Source organism: Neophocaena asiaeorientalis, unplaced genomic scaffold (assembly GCF_003031525.2).
Source record: "Neophocaena asiaeorientalis asiaeorientalis breed wild unplaced genomic scaffold, Neophocaena_asiaeorientalis_V1.1 scaffold106, whole genome shotgun sequence".
NCBI classification, from domain to species: domain Eukaryota; kingdom Metazoa; phylum Chordata; class Mammalia; order Artiodactyla; family Phocoenidae; genus Neophocaena; species Neophocaena asiaeorientalis.
Window position 1 is genome coordinate 419,710 of NW_020172597.1, and position 27,055 is coordinate 446,764.

At 40.7% G+C, this 27,055-nt stretch overlaps 1 protein-coding gene across 1 annotated transcript in view; it reads left to right on the forward strand.

Moving 5' to 3' along the window:
- Positions 1–2,609: 2,609 nt before the first annotated feature.
- Positions 2,610–27,055, forward strand: part of LOC112395515 (argonaute RISC component 4) — a 31,297-nt gene continuing 6,851 nt past the window's right edge. Inside the window, exons 1-14 of the mRNA XM_024738755.1 lie at positions 2,610–2,848; positions 9,576–9,696; positions 11,849–12,030; positions 12,205–12,341; positions 12,436–12,570; positions 13,483–13,570; positions 15,787–15,934; positions 16,177–16,296; positions 16,445–16,573; positions 16,815–16,948; positions 18,052–18,236; positions 19,304–19,463; positions 22,725–23,040; positions 23,191–23,325. Coding sequence (XP_024594523.1) covers positions 9,592–9,696; positions 11,849–12,030; positions 12,205–12,341; positions 12,436–12,570; positions 13,483–13,570; positions 15,787–15,934; positions 16,177–16,296; positions 16,445–16,573; positions 16,815–16,948; positions 18,052–18,236; positions 19,304–19,463; positions 22,725–23,040; positions 23,191–23,325 — 1,974 coding nt within the window. The 5' untranslated portion in view covers positions 2,610–2,848; positions 9,576–9,591. The remainder of the gene's footprint in view (positions 2,849–9,575; positions 9,697–11,848; positions 12,031–12,204; positions 12,342–12,435; positions 12,571–13,482; positions 13,571–15,786; positions 15,935–16,176; positions 16,297–16,444; positions 16,574–16,814; positions 16,949–18,051; positions 18,237–19,303; positions 19,464–22,724; positions 23,041–23,190; positions 23,326–27,055) is intronic.

Sequence of the window (27,055 nt, forward strand, 5' to 3'; positions counted from 1 at the left end):
TATTATCATACCTCCTCCATTTTATAGATAAGGAAATTGATGCACCGATTGGCTAAGAAACTGGCCCTACGTCGTGCAGTTAGGGAGGGGTAAAACCAGGAGTTCCAGAGCCTTAGGCACTGTGATTTATTTCTTTGTAAGTCGTTTGATAAATTCAAAGAAACCAGCTTTGGGGATGAACAATTTTAGAATATATCTTTCTAAATAAGTCTTCTAAACTTATTAAAAGGAATGATCACTCACCTTCTAACTTTTCTCTCTTGCCATGGAAAAGACACACACTCTGCTTTTCTCCACTTCTTAATCCCTTTCCTTCATTTCTTCTGTCTCTGCCTCTTTAAAGGGCATCAAGTACTTTAGAGAGGTATAGATGCCATAGGATTGTGAAGTAAATTGGAGAAGAAAAAGCCCTGAACTGGGAGTAAGGAGACCTAGTCTAGTCATACATCCTTGGGCAAGTCACTTGATCCAAATTTCTGTTTGCAAATTTCTGTCATAAAGCTGGATTTGTGATACAAAGATTGTTTAAGCATATCTTGGAATATGCAGGGCTGACTTTTTTATGTGATTTAATTGGGTTAATTCAGTATGCCTGTCTACCTCTGATATTATTTATTATCTACTTCTTACCTTGTTTATAAATGCCGTATCACACCAAGAGTAGATCCCCTTGTTCACCAGAAGTGGAACTCAACTCCAAGGAATAATAATATTTTTAGTATAAATTAAGTGCTTTTTTTGTTTTAATGAAAAGATAATCGTCAATTCTTTTGTTTTAGAAATGACTAGGTTTCTGTTTAGTTTCTACCTGGATCTGCTACAGGGATTATTGGTACTGTTCAGTTCATTTATTGAATTCCTACAATGTGCTCATCATTGAATTAGGTATTGAGATAACAACGAACTGGAAGTGCCTTTCTTCTAAGAGTTTACAGTCTAGTGAAGGAGACAGTAATTTAACAAGTTGTTTCTAGGTACTTGTCCTAAGTGCTCCCTTATACAGAAGTTCTTGGGAACACAGAAGATGCATCCTCCAGCCTGGGAGATTCTGGAAAGGCTTTCCAAGGAGGTTGCACTCAACCTGAGTTTTGAAGGATGAGTATAATTTAGGGGAAGAAGGAACAGTGAATTTAATACATGAAAAGATTTTCAGTCCTTTAAAAATTAGTATGTGGTGATCTGTCAACACAAATTTCATTAAAGTCTTTGCTTTGATTTTCCTAAGTGACGTTGGACCAGAACAGCTTCTTGCTGCAGAGTTTTCTCTCCTTAGTGAATTGTCTTTGTTCTTGGTGAAATACCATTGCAACAAGAAAACCTGTTGTAACTTTCCTTTGTAAACACAGCTCACTTTACTCAACACCTATTCATAGCAGAAAAGATGTTTTTTAGGCCAGTGTCCATTTGACATTATAATCAAAAAGGAGTAAGATTTTCTGTAGACAGATATTTCCCAGACTGTGTTTCCCTAAATCCTTATCTACTGAGTACTGATAGATGTTTGATTTTAAAAACAGAGAGAGGGACTTCCCTGGTGGTCCAGTGGTTAAGACTTCGCCTTCCAGTGCAGGGGGTGCGGCTTTGATCCCTGGTCGGGAGCTAGGATCCCACATGCCTAGCAGCCAAAAAACCAAAGCATAAAACAGAAGCAATATTGTAACAAATTCAATAAAGACTTAAAAAATGGCCCACATCAGGGAACTTCTTAGAGAATTTAACACGATAATATACATTGGAATTTTAAGCAGGGGAGGGAATATGCAGTTTCTTTAGCTTATGGAATCCTTTCTTTTTATGGAATATCTTGTGAACCATCAATGGAATAATTTGGAATGACTGCCGTATCTAGACCAAGGTTTCTCAGCCTCAGTACTGTTATTTTTTTTATTTTATTTTTTAAAATTTATTTATTTTTGGCTGTGTTGGGTCTTCTTTGCTGCGCATGGGCTTTCTCTACTTGTGGCGAGCGGGGGCTACTCTTCATTGCGGTGCGCAGGCTACTTATTGTGCTGGCTTCTCTTGTTGCGGAGCACGGGCTCTAGGCATGCGGGCTTCAGTAGTTGTGGCCCATGGCTCCAGAGTGCAGCCTCAGTTGTGGTGCACGGGCTTAGTTGCTCCACTGCATGTGGGATCTTCCCGGACCAGGGCTCCAACCCGTGTCCCCTGCATTGGCAGGCGGATTCTTAATCACCACGCCACCAGGGAAGTCCGAGATGGTTTTATTTTAAAATGCATATAATTTTGTAAGCCTAGCTGTAGATCTACTGATGCTGATAAAAGGTTTTAGACAGTAGATTGCCTCTGAGGGTTCATCATACTGTGTCTAATGTTGACATCCCCCATATTCAGAATAATAGCAACATGGCAAAATATTTAGAAATCTAGAGAGTCTTAGGTCAAAAAACTTTTGATCTTTGTATGTCAGAGTATGTTCAGTGAATAATAAGATCTCAATAATTGTAGCTATTTTTGTTTTGTTTTGGTTGTGCCATGTGGCTTGTGGGAATTTAGTTCCTGGACCAGGGATTGAACACGGGTTCTTGGCAGTAAGAGTGCAGAGTCCTAACCACTGGACCACCAGGGAATTTCCAATTGTAGCTATTATCATCATCATCATGATCATGAGGGGAATATTATCCTTCACAAACAAATAGCACATCCAATATCTTTCATTCTCTTCAGGACCTCCAACCAGCCTGTTTCAGCCGCCTCGTCGTCCTGGCCTTGGAACTGTTGGAAAACCAATTCGACTGTTAGCCAATCATTTTCAGGTTCAGATTCCTAAAATAGATGTGTATCACTATGACGTGGATATTAAACCAGAAAAACGGCCTCGTAGAGTCAACAGGTAAGGATTAGAAAGAGTAGGCTTCTTATACATTAATTTTTTTTTTACATCTTTATTGGAGTATAATTGCTTTACAATGGTGTGTTAGTTTCTGCTTTATAACAAAGTGAATCAGTTATACATATACATATGTTCCCATATCTCTTCCCTCTTGCATCTCCCTCCCTCCCACCCTCCCTATCCCACCCCTCCAGGCGGTCACAAAGCACTGAGCTGATCTCCCTGTGCTATGCGGCTGCTTCCCACTAGCTATCTACCTTACATTTGGTAGTGTATATATGTCCATGCCACTCTCTCACTTTGTCCCAGCTTATCCTTCCCCCTCCTCATATCCTGAAGTCCATTCTCTAGTAGGTCTGTGTCTTTATTCCTGTCTTACCGCTAGGTTCTTCACGACATTTTTTTTCTTAAATTCCATATATATGTGTTAGCATATGGTATTTGTCTTTCTCTTTTTGACTTACTTCACTCTGTATGACAGACTCTAGGTCTACACAAAGAAAGAAAGAAAGGGAGGGAGGGAGGAAGGAAGGAAGGAGGGAAGGAAGGAAAAAAGAAAGAAAGAAGATAAAGTAAAATAAAATAAAGATAAAATATAATAAAGTTATTAAAATGAAAAATAATTATTAAGAAAGAAAAATTAAAAACAACAAAAAAAACCGACGGATAGAGCCCCAGGACAAATGGTGGAAGCAAAGCTATACAGACAAAATCTCACACAGAAGCATACACATACACACTCACAAAAAGAGGAAAAGGGGACCGCCGGAGGGCGTCTGTTGTTCGCTCAGACAGGACGGGGTTAAAGGAGCAGCTGCTTCGGGGACTGTGACTAACTCAGGCCGCAGGTGGGGGGGAGGGAGGGGCATGGAGTGCCGGGTGAGCCTGCGGCGGCAGAGGCTGGCGTGACGTTGCACCAGCCTGAGGTGCGCGGTGCGTTCTCCCGGGGAAGTTGTCCCTGGATCCTGGGACCCTGGCAGTGGCGGGCTACACAGGCTCCCCGGAAGGGGGGTGTGGATAGTGACCTGTGCTCGCACACAGGCTTCTTGGTGGCGGCAGCAGCAGCTTTAGCGTCTCATGCCCGTCTCTGGGGTCCGCGCTTTTAGCCGCGGCTCACGCCCGTCTCTGGAGCTCCTTTAAGCAGCGCTCTTAATGCCCTCTTCTCGCGCACCAGGAAACAAAGAGGGAAGAAAAAGTCTCTTGCCTCTTCGGCAGGTCCAGACTTTTCCCAGACTCGCTCCCGGCCAGCCGTGGCACACTAACCCTCTGCAGGCTGTGTTCACGCCGCCAACCCCAAGTCCTCTCCCTGCGCTCCAACAGAAGCCCGAGCTTCAGCTCCCAGCCCTGCCCGCCCTGGCGGGTGAGCAGACAAGCCTCTCGGGCTGGTGAGTGCTGGTCGGCCCTAATCCTCTGTGCGGGAATCTCTCCGCTTTGCGCTCCGCACCCCAGTGGCTGCGTTCACCTCCGCGGCTTCGAAGCTTCCCGCCTCCGCCACCCGCAGTCTCCGCCCGCGAAGGGGCTTCCTAGTGTGTGGAAACCTTTCCTCCTTCACAGCTCCCTCCCACTGGTGCAGGATGCGTCCCTATCCTTTTGTCTCTGTTTATTCTTTTTTCTTTTGCCCTACCCAGGTACGTGGGGGGTTTCTTGCCTTTGGGGAGGTCTGAGGTCTTCTGCTAGCATTCAGTAGGTGTTCTGTAGGAGTTGTTCCACGTGTAGATGTATTTCTGGTGTATCTGTTGGGAGGAAGGTGATCTCCGCGTCTTACTCTTCCGCCATCTTCCCCTCGTCCCCTCTTATACATTTAAATACATGTAATTTATTTATCATGAATCGTATTGTTCTCTAAACTCTTTTAACATGTAAGCTTTTTTTTTCTCTAAGATGTTAAGTTTCTTGATAGCAGGTTTGCTGTCTCATACTTGGTTGTCCTCCACAGATTCTAGCAGAATGCAGGATACATCATTCTTCAGTCAGTAAATACTTAATGAATGAAGAAGAAAGGTCACTCTTTCACTGTCCAAAGGTAGCAGAAATTTGTAAAAATAGGTGAAGCCACTGGTGTCTATGGAAAATAGAACTATGTGGAAATTCAAATTTTATTATCATGTGTTGGTATTGGACATGAGAAAAATATAAGTGTAAAGACAGAAGAATCATCTTGGAGTATTGAAGAACATAAACTGAGAAGCTCTGTTTAATTCTAGCATTATCCAGGAGGGGTCTAGATAAGATGATTTAAGCATTGTTGTCTGTATGACAGGAATTTACCAATAGTGAATATAGCCCTATATATAGCAGATATTTTTACAGTGTGCTGAGATCACCCACTTTACTTTTCTCTGTTTTCACGCTGGGATATTCAGGCAGTCCTTAATATTATAGTTCTTGCCTTTCCAAGGATGCTTTTGCTGTAAAGTGAAGTATTTCTTTGTGGCTTGGTTTTTTTTTTTCTCATTATAGATCAATTATTTGGCTTTCTGGTATAGTTCAGTCTCATGCAAGCCCTTAATTGTTTGGCTGTTGTATAACTGAAATCAATAATAACAGAAGCGGTGGCAATGGCTAATATTGATCCATTTGACATATATTCTGTTGGGTGCTCACTGTGTATCAGGTATTGTTCTATGTTCTGGGAATACAACATGAACAAACAGGCAAAAGTTCCTACCCTTGAGGAACTTATATTCTAATGGGGGAAAAGTCCAAAAATAAATGAATAAGCAAAGAAAACATATTATTTGTTAGTTGATGATAACTGTTGTGAAGAAAAATAAAAGAGGGATGGAAGATAGGGATGGAGGATGGGCCACTGATTTTATATATATATATATATATATATATATATATATATATATACACACACACACACACACATACATATAGTGTATGTAGTATTTATGTATACTGTAAATACGTATATATTTTGTGTATATGTTACATATATATTATGTAAGATGTTTGTGTGAACGCACGTGTGTGTATATATATGGGTACGCACACACACATAATGTAATTTTTTAATAGTATAGTTAGGGAAGAGCTCACTGAAAAGTGACATTTGAGGAGAAACCTAGAGGAGGTGAGGGATATCTACATGACAAGAGTCCCAGGCAGAGGCAGCAGCTTGCATGGTATATTCAAGGAACAGCAGATAAAGCCTGTATTGCTGGAGTGAGTGAGGGGGAGAGTGATAGAGAAACTCCAAAGGGCCCTATCATGCAGAGTCTTGTAGGTGGTCATAGAACTTTAGTGTTTACTCTGATTAGATGGGTTTTGAGTAGACATTTGATATGACTAACTTAGATTTTTAATGGATCGTTTTGGCTGCTGTGTTGAAAACGAACCCTAGCAGGTAAGGGTGAAAAGCAAGGAAATCAATTAGGAGGCATGTGTAATGATTCAGGTGAAAAATGATGGTGGCTTGAACTTGGGTAGTAAAAGTGATAGTGATAAAAACTGATCAGAGGGCTTCCCTGGTGACGCAGTGGTTGAGAGTCCGCCTGCCGATGCAGGGGACGTGGGTTCGTTCCCCGGTCCGGGAAGATCCCACATGCCGCAGAACGGCTGGGCCCGTGAGCCATGGCCACTGAGCCGGCGCGTCCGGAGCCTGTGCTCTGCAACGGGAGAGGCCACACAGTGAGAGGCCCGCGTACCGCAAAAAAACCCCCCAAAAAAACCAAAAAAACAACTGGTCAGAGTCTACAAATTTTAAAGGTAGTGTCAGCAAGATTTGTTGATGGATTGAACAGGAGGTATGAAAGAAATTAATCATCATTGATTCCAGGGTTTTTGTCCTGAGTGGATGGAAAGATGGAGTTGCCATTTATCAGGATGGGAAAAACTATGGGAGAGGCCAACAGGGTTGACAGATCAGGAGATCTGTTTTTTGGCCATGTTAGGATTGAGATGTCTATTGGACATCCCAGTGAAGATGTTGAGCAGGAAGTTGGATACATGAGGTTGGACTCAGCAGAAAAGTCCAGGCTGGAGACAAACATTTGAAAGTCATCAGCATATTGGTGGTAAAGCCATGAGACCAGGTGAGATCATGTAGGAAGTGAGTGTGGTTAAAGAAAATAAGATTTCAAAACTGAGTACTTACAAATACTTACAATACTTACAAATGGGGAGATGAGGAAGAATCAGCAAGGAGACTGGCATGGAGAGGCCACTGGGATGAGAGATAACCAGGGCAGAGTGAGGAGGCAAGGGAAGAAGATGTTTTAAGCTGAAAGAACTGATCGTCTAATGTTCGAGGAGCATTGAATTTCACAATGTGGAGCTCACTGGGGACCTTGATAAGAGTAGCTTTGGTGGAGGAAAAGCCTCACTGGAGAAGACTGAAGAGAGAAAGGAGAAGAGCAATTAGAGACATCTCTGTCAAGGGATTTTGATGCAATGGGGAGCAGAGAAATGGAATGTTCAGACGAGGAGGAAGTGGGATCAGGAAATTTCACATTTTTTTTAAGATGAAGAAATTATAGCATATTTATTTGCTGAAGGCAGTAATTCAGTAGAGTGGAAAAATTTGATGATTCAGGAGAGAGGAAGATTCCTGGAGTGTTATCCTTGAGCATACCAGAGTTAAGTAGGCTAGTCAGCAGCCATTTAGTCTTGTCCAGAGCATCCACAAGACATTTGGTCTAAGTCAAAAGGTCCCTGAAAAAACAAAAAAGGTCCCTGAAATTTGGTCCTATTCAAAACGTCCATGAGCGTATTTGGCCCATGCCAAATTTTTGTTTTGGACAGAAGTGAATATCAAGGACCTTTTGGTGTGGACCAAATGTCTCCATGGACATTTTGGACAGGACCAAATATGACCAAATATCAAGGACCTTTTAGGATGGACCAAATGTCTTATGAATGTTTTGGACAGGACCAAATGTCCTGCAAGCAGTAGGCTTATTGCATGACAAGCACTGTTCTAAATATTCTGTGTCTGTTTATTCACTTAATATGACAACTTTTGTGGTGGGTGTTATGATTACCATAATTTTACAAATGAAGAAACAGATGTGAGAGATTAAGTAACTTGTCCAACGTCATACAGCTCTGCCACTTAATCATTGTGTGATCAGGGGCAGTTTACTTGCCCATTCTGAATTCAATAATTATTGCCCTGCTTGTCTCACAAGGTTGTTTTGAAGGTTAAATGAGAATAGAGGTGAAAATATGTTTTTTACTGTAAAACTTTATGGTTACATTTTAAGAAAGTAAGATAAGAAATTACCCTTCCAGTCTGAAAATATACTGTTCTTTTTTTTTTTTATAAATAAGCACAAGCCTCTTGTCAGTTTTTTTTTTTATAAATAAGCACAAGCCTCTTGTCAGTTAACAACAGCCCGTATTTATTTATTATATTTTTAAAATTTATTTATTATTTTTGGCTGTATTGGGTCTTTGTTTCTGTGCGAGGGCTTTCTCTAGTTGCGGCGAGTGTGGGCCACTCTTCATCGTGGTGCGCGGGCCTCTCACTGTCGCGGCCTCTCTTGTTGCGGACCACAGGCTCCAGACGCGCAGGCTCAGTAGTTGTGGCTCACAGGTCCAGTTGCTTCGCGGCATGTGGGATCTTCCCAGACCAGGGCTCGAACCCATTCCCCTACATTGGCAGGCAGACTCTCAACCACTGTGCCATCAGGGAAGCCCCAAATATACTGTTCTTAAGTCAGCTTTTTAAAATTGGGAATGTATGAGACTATATTTCTCCATCAGTTTTTTTCAGTTGCATGATTTGGTTTGAAAACATATGACTTTCCCACAGATTTCATTTGTAGTAATATTAATGCCTTAGCTAGTTGTGATGTATTTTTTTTTGATAGAAACATGGGTATATTTATTTGATAAAGAACTTTGTTGTGATGTATTTTAAGGTACAGTTCCCCTACGTGGGGCTCACTAATGTTGGTAAGACATAGCACCTGAGTTTTCATTGACGCTAGCATTCCAAAATTGCACAGACCCAGATCTGTCCATCTTAAGCTGTAGACTCTGCTTCCCCCACAGCTGCATTTGTTTCAGAGCCTGCATACAGAGTGATCCGGCATATATGCAGAAACATTTAAATAAAGCTATTCATGCTCTATTGAGAGAAAGGCTTTCTTTCTAAACAGAAAGAAACTACATTGGTAATCTTGACAGAATGAGGACATTTTACGACATTCCCTTTTCTATACTGCTTGGAAGCAGTTTGGAATATAACAAGACAGTATGAAGAATAATAAATTTCTAGCATTATCAAAGGGGTTGACTTAGTCCTTTGATTTTGATGCATCTTAGATTTATTGATCCCCAGATTTCTGAATTCTGCTCACCCTCTTTTCCAAAACCAGTATACTTGAATAAGGGTGCTTATTTGATAACACACTTATCATTGTTCAGTGATGAACATGCCAAACTTAGATACCTAAGACAGGTTATTCTTATAAGGCTCTATTTATCATAGGAGAGGATTTTGGAAAGCAAGAATTTGAGAGGATGCTCTAAAGTTTATTCTCTTTTTCCTTTTATTCCCTCCTTTCTGTTGTCATCTCATGATTGCTTTTGTTCACTTGCCTACCTTTCTTTTAGTTAACTATTTTTCTAATTACTTGAGTCAGTTGTAAGTTTAACTCTTACTTTTTCCAAGGAGTTTTGAACTGAATTTAGATGATTAAGGTATGGTGATAGTTTCCTTACTGTTCACCACCGCTTCTCAGAGCTAACCTACACTATCTCCATTACTGTTAAGGGACGTAGTAGATACAATGGTGCGGCACTTCAAGATGCAGGTATTTGGTGATCGGCAGCCTGGCTATGATGGCAAAAGAAACATGTACACAGCACATCCACTGCCAATTGGACGGGAGAGGGTAAGTGTTAACGGCAAGAAATATTGATTAGACTTATGTCATTCAGTAGTAATTACATAGGACAACAGTGTTTCCCTTTCTAATAACAATTCAACGCTTAAAGTTGTTTCTCATGCTGATGATAGATTTGTTATTCTGTCCATATTCTCTTGTCCCTTAGTTAACCAATAACTGAGCATTAGAATTTAGGTTGATTTTGTCATCTTTACGTATATTCCAGATTTCTCAGTGTTAAAGTGCCACCTGAATCTGAAGAATGGAATTTTTATAACTTGTAGAATCTGCCTGCCAACTTGTAGAATATTATATAACACCCACTTATGAAAATATTTTTAATACCACAATAACTTAAGACATTTGTTTTAAAAATTTAAAAGCAATACATAAATATATACTCATTATAACCTTATTCAGACAATCTAGAAATGCTATGGTTTCCCGCCTCCCAACTTGCCTGTACCCTCAATCCCATTTTCACTTTCAGAGGAAACTGCTATAATAGTTCAGTATATATCATTTCATATATTTTTTTGTGCCTTAGCTATTTATGCATATTTATATATATTCTTATTTTTTTAAATAAAGTTATTTATTTATTTATATTTTTGGTTGCACGCGGGCTTTCTCTAGTTGCAGTGAGCTGGGACTACTCTTCGTTTCGGTGCGTGGGCTTCTCATTGTGGTGGCTTCTCTTGTTGCGGAGCATGGGCTCTAGGCATGTGGGCTTCAGTAGTTGTGGCCCTCGGGCTCAGTAGTTGTGGCGCATGGGCTTAGTTGCTCCGTGGCATGTGGGGTCTTCCCGGACCAGGGCTCGAACCCGTGGCCCCTGCATTGGCAGGCGGATTCTTAACCACTGCGCCACCAGGGAAGTCCCTATATATATTCTTATTTGTTTGATATTGTTCTATGATTTATTTTTTCATTTAACAATATGTCTGGGAGATCTTTCCTTTTCTGTACATTTAAGTGTACCTTATTTATTTATTTTTTTTGTGTTACGCGGGCCTCTCGCTGTTGTGGCCTCTCCCATTGCGGAGCACAGGCTCCGGACGCGCAGGCTCAGCGGCCATGGCTCACGGGCCTAGCTGCTCCGCGGCATGTGGGATCTTCCCAGACCAGGGCACGAACCTGTGTCCCGTGCATCGGCAGGCGGACTCTCAACCACTGCGCCACCAGGGAAGTCCCTATATATATTCTTATTTGTTTGATATTGTTCTATGATTTATTTGCGGCATGTGGGATCTTCCCAGACCAGGGCACGAACCTGTGTCCCGTGCATCGGCAGGCGGACTCTCAACCACTGCGCCACCAGGGAAGTCCCTATATATATTCTTATTTGTTTGATATTGTTCTATGATTTATTTGCGGCATGTGGGATCTTCCCAGACCAGGGCACGAACCTGTGTCCCGTGCATCGGCAGGCGGACTCTCAACCACTGCGCCACCAGGGAAGTCCCTATATATATTCTTATTTGTTTGATATTGTTCTATGATTTATTTGCGGCATGTGGGATCTTCCCAGACCAGGGCACGAACCTGTGTCCCGTGCATCGGCAGGCGGACTCTCAACCACTGCACCACCAGGGAAGCCCTACCTTATTTTTTTAATTCAATTTTTTTATTGTGGTAAAATATATATAACATAAAATTTACTATTTTAACCATTTTTAAGTGTACAATTCAGTGGCATTAAATATATTCACATTGTTATGCAACTATGACCACTAGCCATCTCTAGAACTTTTCATCATCCCAAACTCAAACTCTGTGCCCATTAAACAATAACTCCCCGTTTTCTCCTCCCCTATCCCTGGTAACCACTATTCTACTTTCTGTATTTATGAATTTAACTATTCTAGGTACCTCATATAAGTGGAATCATATAGTATTTGTCATTTTATGTCTGGCTATTTATTTCACTTAGCATAATGTTTTCAAGGTTCATCCATGTTGTAGCATCTACCTTATTTTTAACTATTACATAATATTCAATATTAAATTATTCCCCTACTGATGGAACATAGGTTGTTTCCAGTGTTTTGCAATTATAGAAAGTGTTAAACATCCTTATGCATATACTATATGAATATTCCTGGGATGTCTCAGCCTTTGTAAATATGTATGTGTATGTATTTTATGTATTTTTCCTTAGGTTGATATGGAAGTGACCCTTCCAGGTGAGGGTAAAGACCAGACCTTTAAAGTGTCTGTTCAGTGGGTATCAGTTGTGAGCCTTCAGTTGCTTTTAGAAGCTTTGGCCGGGCACTTGAATGAAGTCCCAGATGACTCAGTTCAAGCACTTGATGTTATCACAAGACACCTTCCCTCCATGAGGTTAGTTTGAATTCTTTGCCACAAATGTCAGACTTTTTTTGCTAGGTTGCATTGGAGACATTGAAAGGTTTCTGCACGAGTCATAGTTCAAACTTGGTTTCAGTTTACAAAATTGAGAGTGAAATGAAAGACTCAAGTGTTTACTGTGAAACATGCAAACTCTTGTTTCTTCAGGTACACTCCAGTGGGTCGCTCCTTTTTCTCACCTCCTGAAGGTTACTATCACCCTCTGGGAGGGGGCAGGGAGGTTTGGTTTGGCTTTCATCAGTCTGTGAGACCTGCCATGTGGAATATGATGCTGAATATTGATGGTAAGATGGAACTCTCTTTATCCTTTACTCTTTTGGCTGGTTTTTTTGGTCTTTCCTCTTTCCCTGAAGCTAAGTATCCTTCTCTGTTTGTTAGTATCTGCAACTGCTTTCTACCGGGCTCAGCCTATCATTGAGTTCATGTGTGAGGTTTTAGACATTCAGAACATCAATGAACAGACCAAACCCCTAACAGACTCCCAGCGTGTCAAGTTTACCAAAGAAATCAGAGGTAGGTATTTGCATTACTGTGGTCTTGGAGAGGCAGCTCAGCATGGTGCAAGGAGCACGGTCTTGCAGTCAGACACACCTGGGCTTCCATCCCATTCCTGCCAATTCTATCATTGGGACTTTGGGCAAGTTATTTAACCACTGTGAGCCTTAGTTTATTCATCTCTAAGATAAAGATAATGTGTATCTTGTAAGATTGTTGTGAGAATTAAATGCAACTAAGTGTATAAAGCTTCTTTATACAGTAGCACAGTACCTGGCACATGTCAGGAACTTAGTAACTGTTACTTTTACTTACTTGAAAACTTCAATTTTAATAAAATAACACAAGTTCATTTATTCTCAGAATTTCTTTGCTTCTTTACCTGTTGTTAGCTATCTTCTCTCATTATACCATAAGCTTCATTAGGGCTATCTCCAGACCCAAGAATAAGCACCAGGGCTTCCCTGGTGGTGCAGTGGTTTAAAGTCTGCCTGCTGATGCGGGGGACGCGGGTTCGTGCCCTGGTCCGGGAGGATCCCACATGCCGCGGAGCTGCTGGGCCCGTGAGCCATGGCCTTTGAGCCTGCGCGTCCGGAGCCTGTGCTCCGCGACGGGAGGGACCACAACAGTGAGAGGCCCACGTACCGCAAAAAAAAAAAAAAAAAGAATAAGCACCAAAACATAGTTGATGCTTGATAGATACTTATTGAATGAAGTAATACATCAAAGTAGGTTGCAAGTCTTAAGTCGCCTGGGTTCTAATTTTTTCTGCTTGGCTGAGGCTTTTTTGCCTATGCATGATGAAATTGTTCCCATATCCTTGCAACTTTTGTCCTGTACAATGCTATGCCTTTCTGAAGACAACCTTCGAGTATTTTCTTGTCACTGTGATTTTAATTAATACTGCTCTTTTGACTGTTTTGACTTCAGGTCTTAAAGTTGAGGTGACCCACTGTGGACAGATGAAACGAAAATATCGAGTGTGCAATGTGACTAGACGGCCAGCCAGTCATCAGACGTATGTTAACCACATCTAAAATTGTACCATTATATTTTTTGTAACAAAGGAAGCTACTATAATAATTTGAGAAATTGGTATCCCATATTGTAATTTAAAAAATCACCTAGATCTTCACTTTAAAGCACCGAAGCTTTAAAAATGTTTTAAGGGACTTCCCTGGTGGTCCATTGGTTAAGACTCCACGCTTCCACTGCAGGGATCTCAGGTTCAATCTCTGGTCAAGGAACTAAGATCCTGCATGCCACATGCCACACACAGCACGGTCAAAAAAATAAAAAATAAAAAAAATAGAAAATGTTTTAAATATTTTTGATAGAAATATTTATAAAACATATTTCATGCCTTTAATTCATTTCACCTCTTTTTCTTTTTTTTGTAAATGTAATTATGATCCAGTCAGTTTTTCTTTCTCTTTTTAAAAAAATATTTATTTCTCTATTTGGTTGCACCGGGTCTCAGTTGCAGCTCGCCGGCTTCTTTAGTTGCGGCACACGGGCTCCTTAGTTGTGGCCTGTGAACTCTTAGCTGTGGCATGCATGTGGGATCTAGTTCCCTAACCAAGGATCGAAGCTGGGCCCCCTGCATTGGGAGCACAGAGTCTTATCCACTGTGCCACCAGGGAAGTCATTTCACCTATTAAACAGAGTATGCTAAACATAGATCAACTTATTTTTTTCATAGATCAACTTTTATATAATGATGCTGAGTCATCATTATGAACATCATTTATTATAGTGTTGTAATTCTCAATGCATGGCCTGAAGGATCTATTAAGGCCTGTAAGTCATAAAAGCTGTCACGCGAAGATACATATTGCTTTGTGCTTTATGTGGATTTTTCTCCCCCCTTTTGTAGCTAGCTGTCACTTCTTCCAGCTGTCAGTGTGTATGGTATGCCTCCAGCAGCACATTCATTTATGCTTACGCAATCTCTGTTTTCTAATCACCCAGCTTCTAGTCCACTGTGAGCTATACCTAATGAGAAAATATATATTAAAGTGCTTTTTAAATTACCATATATGTAAGTTTTATTCTTGTAATCAAGATCATTAAACTCATGTCTGACATAAATATGAATATTGGCTTTTCTAAGTAAAGAGCATAAACTTAACTACATTAACTTTACATTATTTTCCTCACTCAGAAGACTTTTTCAAACAAGTGTACATCAAAATCACCTGGAGCGCTTTGTTCTAGATAACTGAAATTTTGGGGTGGCCTCTGGATAAATGTAGTATATAAATTCAGTCTGATTTGAATAAATTCTTCAGTATGAACTCATGTACACATCACATGAATTTCTTGACTTGTAAAGTGGTGTTCCATATACTCTTCATGTTATACCATTGACTTCATTCTCTAAGGAAAAAAATGAAGTCACTGTTGAGAATTATAGCATTTGTTTCAAAAAGAACTATCTTTCTCATTATTTAATTACTTCACAGTACCCTGTAAGAATAACTATACTTATAGAACTATATAATCTTTGCATGAAAATTAAAAGCACATAGATTTAAATATCACATACGTGATCCTCACTGCATTATTACTTTGTGGGCCATTAACAGCTAAGAAAGCAAGATTAAAGTAATTATTGTGCCAAGTGTTTGAGATAATTTGTCCACTGGAAGAGCGAAATCAGGAGAGTCTCTTAAATCATGCTCCCCAGTTTATACCAAATATCTTGACACAGTCTCAAGTTCATGTATCTGGTCTTGTGGCCTCCAAATCCACATATGTTTGTCCTGGTTTGGGGATCTGAAGATGTGGCCCCAGTAACTGTGCTACATTCATTTTATCAAAAGTTATCTTAAGTTATCATCTGTGGATGACTCAGAACCTTATTTGAATTTACTCATCTCTAAGAAGCCAGCAAGAGATTGTATTTGTATCTGTAGGTGTTAACTGACCTCTCTAGTAAGTCTGTGTATTTTCTGGTTCTGCGGCTTCTTCTTGATTTAAATTCTTTTTCCATTTTAATTAAAATTTTTCTCATCTTAGCTTTAACAAACAAACATGTAAAATTCCAACAAAATCGCTATCCTGATTAAACCCTAAAATGGCTTAAGTGAAAATGGCCAAATAAAGATTGACCTTTTTTTTTTAAGTGACTGGTCAAGGTAGAAAATGTTAGTAGGCTTTTGTTTGTTTGCTTATTTGAAAAAAAACACAAAGAACTTGAAGAAATTTCTAAAGAGACATTCTCTTTTATAGTTTTCCCTTACAGCTAGAAAATGGGCAAGCAATGGAATGTACAGTAGCTCAATATTTTAAGCAAAAGTATAGTCTGCAACTGAAATACCCCCATCTTCCCTGTCTCCAGGTGGGACAAGAACAAAAGCATACATACTTGCCACTTGAGGTAAGCTAAACTAAATTTTCTTTTGCCAATCTGCCAATCTCTTGAATGTGTTTTTTAAAAAAGAAATGTTCTAAACTAGTGATAGAATTTAATATTAATCTCTAAAATACTTTGGACAGATAACTTCACCATATAACAGAATTTTCATTTTTTTGGAAATGGAAGATGTAAGGTACAGTTCAGCAAAGGCTTAAGATGTAGAAGCCCATTACACAAACTAATTCCTCTTTGCCTCTTGGTAGGTTTGTAATATAGTGGCAGGACAACGATGTATAAAGAAGCTCACAGACAATCAGACTTCCACGATGATCAAAGCCACAGCAAGATCTGCTCCTGACAGACAAGAAGAAATCAGTAGACTGGTCAGTAAGGCATGGTCTTTAAGATAAGCTAGCTTTCAGATGGGAAAAAAACAAAACACAAAAAACAAACAAAAAAAACAATAGAAAATGCCTGATGGGGCACAGTTACTCTTTGGTTTTTATATATGCAGGCTTTCCTGTTCTTTAGGTGAAGAGTAACAGCATGGTGGGCGGACCTGATCCATATCTTAAAGAATTTGGTATTGTTGTCCACAATGAAATGACTGAGCTCACAGGCAGGGTACTTCCAGCACCAATGCTGCAATACGGAGGCCGGGTAAGCTTTTTATTTTATTCAGCAAGCTTCTTCCAACAACCAATCAAAAAGGGATGAATCCAGGGTTTTTCCACTACACCACACTGAATTTACTCATAGCTTTGCTCATTACTGCTTTTTGTCTTTTGGCTAATATCAAATAGAGTTTTGTTTATCCCCTCATCAACTTTAAAATGGCCTTAGATTGTAATGTCTTTTCTCTTTTCTTTTGTTTCTTTTTTTGTGTTTTTTTTTTTTAAAGAATAAAACGGTAGCCACACCCAACCAGGGTGTCTGGGACATGCGAGGAAAGCAGTTTTATGCTGGCATTGAAATTAAAGTTTGGGCAGTTGCTTGTTTTGCGCCTCAGAAACAATGTAGGGAAGATTTACTAAAGTGAGTATCTTCATATTTTCAGCTTAGTAATATCCCTTCCAGATATGAAAATATCATCTTTATGTGAATGTGCTGTGTACACTGGCACTGAATCCCAGACTCCTATAGTGACACCATCTGGCTGTAGGAAAAAGACCTTGTTCTTATAGTAAATCGCAGACTTGGGAATTATGTTAAGAATCTGACTCAGCTTCCTACATTTAGAGCAGAAATTTGTGACTAACAAGGCTGAAGCAGTGCCGATTGGCAAATTCTTGAGTTCTTAGAGAAGCTTCCTTTGGGGTTAATTGTATCTTTTCAGCTAAGATAAAAACTAGTTCATTTTTAATCATTACAGTGTACTAGAGAGCTTGTTTTACTGCAGGGTCACTGACTAAGATCATTGGTTCACATCTTACAGATGCAGTTATCTATATACAGGAAGTTAGTGAAAAGGGTGGAAAAATCACTATAGGAAAAGGGAACTGGGGTGAAAGAAAGGAATCCTACAAAACATTGGCAAATGCAGAAAACAAATCATTCTGAAAGCTTTCTACAAATCCAAAATTTAAAACTTGACCATGAGTTTTGCTTTTTCTTAAAGTGATGATTTCTTTTGACATTGTTCTTGAATCAAATCTATTACAAGTTTGAATGTCATCCTAAATATGGTGATTTTGTGACAGTGTGTTTCTGTGTTCTCAGTTGAACACAAGCTTACCCAACTATTCTTGTACCTGGCTTACCAAAATACACGTTACCTGAAATTTTGACCTTGCTTTTTTCTTCGGTCTGGAATTACTGACTTGAAGGTTTAAAAAGATCTTTGAACAGGAATGCTATTCTAGGCCCTGAGGCCCAGCTGAGGCACAATTATTTAAAAGTTCAAAATGATAATCTGATAGTTTAATAATACAGAGTCTTCTGCCTTATAATTACAATGATTACAACTTCCAGGCTATTTTTGGCAACCAGTTAAAGAGGGAGTTTTTTTGTTTGTTTGTTTATTTGTTTCTAAATTTGGCTAAGAATTTACCGAACTGAAAGAAATATCTTAGAGGGAAATACATGCTAAGAATGTGCCCTGAAATGAAAGCACTGTGCCACCGGTTCTATTTTAACAGGAGTTTCACTGACCAGCTCCGTAAAATCTCTAAGGATGCAGGAATGCCCATCCAGGGTCAGCCATGTTTTTGCAAGTATGCACAAGGTGCAGACAGCGTGGAGCCCATGTTTAAACACCTGAAAATGACATATGTGGGCCTACAGCTGATAGTGGTTATCTTGCCTGGGAAGACGCCAGTATATGGTATGGACCCCTTTAATGTTGAATGAGGGATGATTTCAAGTAGTAGTTGTAGCAGTCAGGATAAACTAGGTTATGCTGCAGTCACAGACAATCCCGAACTCTCAGTGGCTCAAAGCAACAAAGTTTTATTTTTTGCTTTTGCTATGTGTCCATTGAGGGTGGACTGCAGCCTCTGCCCCATGTCATCATATCATTTTCACTCTGGAACCCAGTCACTATTTGGAATGTTGCTGGCTCCATGGCAGAGAGAAAAGAGCCTGGAGGGTTCTTAGCTTCTGCAATTTCTTGGTCACAACCAGCTATATGGCCCACTCAACCTATGTGGGGGAAGTGGGATGGTGGGCAGGAAATGCAGTGGTAATGAGGGTAGTGCCATTTTACCATAGTCCCCAAAACGGGGAGAACTGGAATGTCTGGTGAAAAGCATTTAGGAATATCAGAGTGGGGGGAGCCTACCACTTCCAGAATAGGAGATGCTTAGTTTGTATCTCTTATAAGAAGAATGATACAAAGTTCTTTTGGCTATCATCTAAATGAAGGATTTGGAAACTATGTAGACCAACCATTTGAACTTTGTAAAATGCCTTCAACCCTCTCTATATTTGTTTCTTTTGTTAGCTTCTCTTTATCTGTAGTGTTTGGCGGAGGAGGGGAAGGAAGGGAAAAAAAATCCCTTAGAATTCAAAGGGCTGGTGTGTGTACTGAGAGGGAGGAGCTGGGGAGATTGATTTCTTTGCCAGACCAGTCCTGTTGGAAAAGGAACCTCAAGGGACTTGAGTGAGTGGTGAGTGGTGGCAGACTGCATGGTAGAATAAAGGAAGTGGACTGGCTTCAAAGCCTGCAGGAGGGAAGAAAAGGGTAGGGAGAGAGCCTTCCAAACTCAAAAAAATTGCCCTGGGGGTTTAGCAGATGAAAGGACCACACAGGAAAAGCATCTAGCACAACGTACAGTATATAGTTGGCACTCTGTAAATGTTAATGTGTGTGGGGGGGTGTTCCCCTCTACTTTTAGTAATCAGGAGAATATATCAACATTTTAAAATTAATTAATAAACTTATTTTTGTAGCGGAGGTGAAACGTGTTGGAGATACCCTCCTGGGTATGGCTACACAGTGTGTCCAGGTAAAAAATGTAGTGAAGACCTCACCTCAAACCCTTTCCAACCTTTGCCTGAAGATAAATGCAAAGCTCGGAGGAATTAACAACGTGCTTGTACCTCATCAAAGGTAAGATCCTGAACTCTTTTTCCGTTTGTTTCTTAAGCTCTAACTTACATAATTTACAATAAAGCACACCAATCTCAAATATACATCTTGGTTACCTTTTCTTATATATGTATGCACTCATGTAACCACCACCCAGGTTAAATATAGAACACATCCAGCACCTCATCAGGCTTCCTCGTGGCCCTTCCCAATAGATAACCCCCAAAGGTTCTGACTGTTCTGACTTCCAGCATCATAGATTAGTTTTGCCTGTTTTTCTTCTGGCCACACCCTGCGGCTTGTGGGATCTTAGTTCCCCCAACCAGGGATTGAACCTGCGCCCTTGGCAGTGAAAGGTCAGAGTCCTAACCACTGGCCCGCCAGGGAGTTCCCTAGTTTTGCCTGTTTTTGAACTTCATATAAATGGAACCATACAGTATATACTATTTTGTGTCTGTCTTCTTTTGCTGAATATCATGTCTATGAGATTCATTCATGTTGCTATTTTAAGTAGAAGTTTATTTTTTGTTGTGTATTATTTCATTTTATGAATATACTACAAAATTTTAGATATTCTTATACATTTATTATAGAAGTCTTCTACATTTTTGGTGGAATTAAGTACTCTTTCTCTTGCACGTGTGGAATTGCTGACTTACAGAAAATATATGTATTTAGCATTGATAGATACTATCAAATACAGTAGTCCCCCCTTATCTGCAGTTTCACTTTCCCTGGTTTCAGTTACCTGCAGTCAACCTCTGTCCGAAAATATTAAGTGGAAAAATTCCATAAATAAACAATTGTTCAGTTGTAATTTATTTATTTATTTATTTTTGGCTGAGTTTGGTCTTCATTGCTGAGCATGGGCTTTCTCTAGTTGCGGCGAGCAGGGGCTACTCTTCATTGTGGTGTGCGGGCTTCTCATCGCGGTGGCTTCTCTTGTGGAACACGAGGTCTAGGTGCATGGGCTTCAGTAGTTGTGGCACGTGGGCTCCGTAGTTGTGGCTCGTGGGCTCTAGAGCGCAGGCTCAGTAGTTGTGGCACATGGGCTTGGTTGCTCCGCGGCATGTGGGATCTTCCCGGACCAGGGTTCAAACCCGTGTCCCCTGCATTGGCAGGTGGATTCTTAACCACTGCACCACCAGGGAAGTCCCAATTCTTAAGTTTTAAATTGCATGCCATTCTGCGTAGCCCGATGAAATCTCGAACTCTTCCTCTCCATCCAGCCCTGGACATGAATTATCCCTTTGTCCAGTGTATTTAGGCTGTTTATGCTACCCATCCATTAGTATAGGAAAGAAAACCAGTCGATATAGGATTTGGTACATCCATTGGGCATCTTGGAACACATCCTCTGCAGTAAGGGGGGACTCCTGTAGTTTTCCAAAGTGGTTGTACCAATTTATATTTCCACTGAGAGTTCTAGTTGCTCATATTCTTGCCAACACTTGGTGGTATCAGTCCTTTTAATTTTAGCCATTTTGGCCGGGGGTAATAGTATCTCATGATGGTGTTAATTTGCAATCCTCTGATGACTAATCATGTTAAGCACATTTTCATATGTTTATGGGCTAAGTGGACATCCTCTTTTGTGATGGGCCTGTTCAGTCCTTTGCCCATTTCTTAGATTGGGCGGCTCCTTGTTAATTTGTAGTTCCCTTGTCTGTTGAGATAATATCTGACTTGTCTACTCTACGATGTTTTTATGTGAAATCCTGTATGTGGAAGTGATTTGGGAAGTTAAATTTTGTCTGTGATATTAGTCATTTTCATACTTGAGAAGAAGGTGAATTTGAGTGCCTTACTCTTACACAGTTGTATCACAGTTCTCATTTTTGTCCTTGAATGAAACTTCTAGGTAAATAAATCCTTCCTGCAACATTGGTAGATGAGGTATACAGACCATGGGGGAAGTTAACCTAAAGCATGATTTAATTTTACCCCAAACAATGTAGCATAGTGGCATAGAGTACAGACCTTTTTGTCAGGCTTCCTGGGTTTGGATTCCAGCTTTATCACTTCCTAACTGTGTAATCTTGAGCAAGTTCCTTATCCTCTTATATCTCATTTTTTAAACCTGGAAATCTGAGATAATAATTGTAGTACCCTCATAGAATTGTTGTGAGGACTAAATGAATTCATACGTGTAAAGTCCTTAGCACAGTGGTTGGTACATAATATATGTAAGCTGTTATTATGTTCTGTGTATGTATCTTATGTATATACATTTGCTCTTATACCCTACTATGCCAAACCCATGTTGTATGATGATATATAGAGAGAAATACAACCCAGGCTCTGCCCACATGGAACCTCATCTTTAGTACCTATTACATGAGATTGTCAGATTTGGGATGCCTCCTAGATATACTTTAAAAGTCGGGCTTCCTTGGTGGCGCAGTGGTTGAGAGTCCGCCTGCCGATGCAGGGGACACGGGTTCGTGTCCCGGTCCGGGAAGATCCCACATGCCGCGGAGCGGCTGGGCCCGGGAGCCATGACCGCTGAGCCTGCGCGTCCGGAGCCTGTGCTCCGCAGCGGGAGAGGCCACAACAGTGAGAGGCCCGCGTGCCGCTGAAAAAAAAAAAGAATATACCAGAGAAGTAATATATGCATGATATTTTTCTCCTTAATTCCATAGATAAATTAGTACCAAATAAATGAATTCATTATTTTAGCAAATATTAGTTGAGTGCCAACTGTGAGCAAGGCAGTGTTTTAGGCACTAGGGATACAGCAGTGAACAAGACAAAGCAAAACAAAATTCCTGCCTTCGTGGAGCTTACATTCGTGTGTGTATGTGTGTGTGTGTATACAATAAATAAAATAAATAAGTAAAATATGTGGTAAAAGTGATAAATACATGGAGAAAATAAAATAGGGAAGGAGATAGACTTTATTCTCTTCCCTAAGTCTCATATACTGGGGGGTTTGTCCCAGTTCCATGTATTCGGTATCCATTGTAGAAATCCCGGGATCCCAAGAAAGCCTGTTCTGGGAAAGTTTTCCCTTTACACATAGAGATTTTGTTAAATTTGGGTTGGGTCCTCTTCTGGACTCTACCCTTCCCACTATTGCAGAAGAACCATGTTGTCTTCTTTAGTCAGTTCAGATTCATTGTACTGGGTGGCACAGATACTCAGTGGGCATTAGAGTTCTCTCCCAACGGGCACGTCTTTATTCTCATAAGATTATGCCTGTGATTATGTCTGGTGATCTTGCTAAACGAAAACATTTTCATCCATATGTCTGAGTGGCAATGTCTCCTTAAATCTGAGCAGGCCCTCGGTGTTCCAGCAGCCTGTCATCTTCCTGGGAGCGGATGTCACGCACCCCCCAGCAGGGGATGGGAAGAAGCCTTCCATTGCTGCTGTCGTTGGCAGTATGGACGGCCACCCCAGCCGGTACTGTGCCACTGTTCGGGTGCAGACGTCCCGCCAGGAGATCTCCCAGGAGCTCCTCTATAGTCAGGAGGTAATCCAGGACCTTACTAACATGGTTCGAGAGCTGCTGATCCAGTTCTACAAATCCACACGCTTCAAACCCACTCGGATCATCTATTACCGTGGAGGGGTATCCGAGGGACAGATGAAACAGGTACTCTCTTAATCCCATAGTTGCCTTCTGGGGCTTCTAGGTATCTGATGGAGTTTCCTCCCATCTGCCACTCCAAGTACATCAGATCTGAGCGATGCCTGAGAGATTGGCAAGTTCTCAATTATACATCATTTTATTTCTAACTCCTAGGTAGCTTGGCCAGAACTAATAGCAATTCGAAAAGCATGTATTAGTTTGGAAGAAGATTACCGGCCAGGAATAACCTATATTGTGGTGCAGAAAAGACATCACACACGACTCTTCTGTGCAGATAAAACAGAGAGGGTAAGAACACATAGGATAAGCTTTATTATCTGATGCAAGTGACTATGTTTTCGGTTTTTAAAAAATATTTATTTATTTATTTTGGCTGTGCCGGGTCTTTGTTGCGGCATGCAGGATCTTCACTGCAGCATGCAAACGCTTAGTTGCACATGCATGCAGGATCTAGTTCCCCGTCCAGGGATCGAACCCAGCCCCCCTGCATTGGGAGCGCAGCGTCTTACTGACTGGACCACCAGGGAAGTCCTGTGAATGTGTTTTTGAGTAGGCATACATATAGTTTTTTTTTTTTTTAAAGCAGAAGTGCCTAATAATAATTTAATAAGCATGCTAACTCCAATTGAGCTTAGATGAGCAATTTTGAATGATACAGGTTTCAAGACTGAATATTTCTCTTATGTGACAGCAATACTGGTTTCTAGAGTTTTTAGAGGGAGAAGTTAAAAAAAGCTATGTACACTATGGTGATACAGGAAACCTCCAAAGGGAAGGTTTACTACTTGGACTTTATTGCCATTTGCTATTTTTTGCTACCAGCGCCTAAGGCATGGTTCTAGGGTATAAAGAAAATTTCTCTTTCAAATGATTTTACATCAGTGCAGGGGATTCTTAGGGTACACACTTTGAATGCCTGTGATGTCACGTTTACTAACCATGGGCAGGTTAACTTCTCTAAGCCATAATGTTCTAACTGTAAAGTGTGGTAAGAACAATACCTATTTCACAAGGTTGTTGTTAAGGATTAACTTAGTAAATGAATGTTAATTTGGGGTACAATTTCCAGCATTTGATAAAAGGCATTTTGTGTAACCTTTTTATAATCTGATATTAATGTGTAAACTAGGTAAATTTTAGGTACACGGTGTTGGATGGCTTTACTTCTATGATCTTTTCTATGACATTACTTCAACTTTTTCAGGCCCTCCCTGATCCACTCCCAGAGAGACCAGTTCTTTCTGTTTCCTGATCTTGTCGTCTTGTGGGTCACTCCCACTGTTTTCTAGTACACGCTTAGTTTGTTTTATTTTTTTAAGGATTAGATTTTTCTTTTTAATTAATTAATTAATTACTTTTTGGCTGCGTTGGGTCTTTGTTGCTGCACGCGGCTTTTCTCTAGTTGCGGTGAGCGGGGGCTACTCTTCGTGGCAGTGCGCGGGCTTCTCATTGCCGTGGCTTCTCTTGCTGCGGAACAGGAGGTCTAGGTGCGCGGACTTCAGTAGTTGTGGCGCACAGGCTTAGTTGCTCCGCAGCAAGTGGGATCTTCCTGGACTAGGGCTCAAACCTGTGTCCCCTGCATTGGCAGGCAGATTCTTAACCACTGCACCACCAGGGAAGTCCCACATGCTCCCACATTAGAGTTTCTGTCTCTAATCCAAGGCTGAGCTGTTTCTTCTTGTTTTCTGAATCATTAGAGAACTAAGGTTTTACCCTTGGGCCACAGGTCCACCAATCAGCTCAGATTCAAAATACTGTCTTCCAAATTGCCAAACTCTGACTTGGTAATACTTCTTAAATTCTGCTAATTCAAATTCTCTGAGCTCTTAACCAAGCTCTGGGCACAAAACATCCTGCCATCCCCTCCCTAACTGCACAGTCACACTCCATCCCGCTGTTGACTTGCTATTCATGTAACTTTAGGACCTGGACTCTCTTTCTAAACCCCCAAGCTATCTCATAGCTTTGTTCTTGACCATCCAGTGTCACTCCTGACCTTTGAAGATTGACAGTCCCAATCCTTGGTCTACTTTGCACCCCTGACACCAGCATCTTCAATTCTCTAAACATGCCTCTTGCCAGTCTCCAACTCTGAATTAGTGTACTTGCCCATTTCTTTTGCTGCTAGTCTTAGGCTGATTGAGGTTGCTGAGGAAAAAAGTCATTTATTTAATAATGAACCATAATACAAGTTCTTGACAGCAAATCTCAGCCAGGCCTTTGATGCTGCAATTTCTTTTCATTTATCGTATTCCCCATAACATCTGTTCTAAACCTTTATACTCTTCTCAAGTCCCCAACCCCATCCATGAAGCATTCGTTGCCAACAATTTACATTGCCAACAATAGAATAACCTTCTGTTTCCTCCAGAAAACAAAATAGAGAAGGCATGAATTTTCTCAGCTTCCTCCCCTTTACTTTCAAATTTAGCTAAATCTGTGTTTTCTTATCTTCTTCCTTGAATCTCAGAGGCTAATCTCTCCACCTATGCTTTCTTTCCCTCCACCTATGCTTTTGCTTTTAATGCTTTCTGTCTTCTTTAGAGCCTCACTTCATCAATTATGCATTTTTTTTCAAAATTTCAGTTTTCCCCATGCCGTTGCTTCCCTCTCCTCACCTTTTAAAGTTTCTCAACTCTTCCTCAGTCTTCCTCAAAACTTCCCTTCTCCCTCAATCTACCTGCCATTTTTTCTTTCCTCCCTTTCATGACCAAACTTATAGGAAAAAAAGACTTGATTTTCTTTTTGTATCTTCTCACATAATACTTCCGTTCTCTGTTGCCTGGCTTTTATTTCACTGACTCCACTGAGGTCGTTCTCTCAATGACTTGCTCATTTTGAATCCAGCGATATCTTGTCAAATTCCCACACTGACCTCTTTGAAGCACGTATGGATGTTTGCCTTCTTTGGCCTTAGCAATATGATTTTCCAGGCTCACTACCTACCTCTGTAATTAGGCTTTCTTTGACGCCTCTTCTTCCTCTGTCCATTAAACATTGATGCTTCCTGGCATTTCATATTTCTCTCTTCTCTTCTCAATTTCAACTCCCTTAGTCTCACCTACTTTTCCAGATTCACTTACTTGCTTATAGATTCCTAAATCTGTATTTCCAGCCCCGGATTTTCTATGCAGCTCCTGATCTGCACTTCTAACTGTCTACCAGTTTACTTAGATGCTCTGTAGGCATTGTATCAGGCAAGATAGGCTAGGCTGTGCTGTGGTAACAAAAGACTCCAAAGTCTTAGTGGCTTGCTAAGATTTATTTCTTGTTCACATTACACATTCATTGTGGCACTGTTACGGCTGGGACCTCGCTGTCCTCCCTTTGGAACCTAGGCTGACAGAGAAGAAGCATCTGTCTGGAACTTCACCAGTCATTGTAGTAGAGGGGAAAAAAGATACATGACAAGCCATATGCTGGCTGTTAAAGCTTCTGCCCAGAAGTAGCACATTTCACATCACATTTTATTAGCCAAAGGAAGTTACATGGCCACTTCTGAGTTAATTGGGTAGGGATGTATAATCCTCCCCCAGGGAGGGGCATGGGAATATTTGGCACCAGTGATACAATCTACCACAGGCATTTCAAGCAAAGCACATCTAAACCTTCTCCTTATTGTTTTATCTGCATCTAAAAGCTATTCCTCCCCTAAATTTACTATTCTATTGCTTGGCATCACTATATATTAGTCAGCCAAGTGAGAAACCTTGGAGTTGTCTTTAAATTCTTCTCCTCTCCTCCTGTCCCCACTTCCCGTGTTCAGTGGGTCAAACAATTCTCTGTGTTCTGCCCTGAAATCTCTTGGCTCAACTCTTCGTCTTGTGTGTTCCATCTGCCCTAGGCAGAACTCTTCAGTATTGCAGGAGACTCCTAGCAGTCTCCCTGTCTCCATTCCTCCTTCACAAATGCATCCTCCACCTACTGTCAGGGCTAGGTTTTGTTTGTTTGTTTGTTTGTTTTAAATTAGATCTTTCTTTTTTTTTTTTTTTCCCTCTTGCGTCTCCCTTCCTCCCAC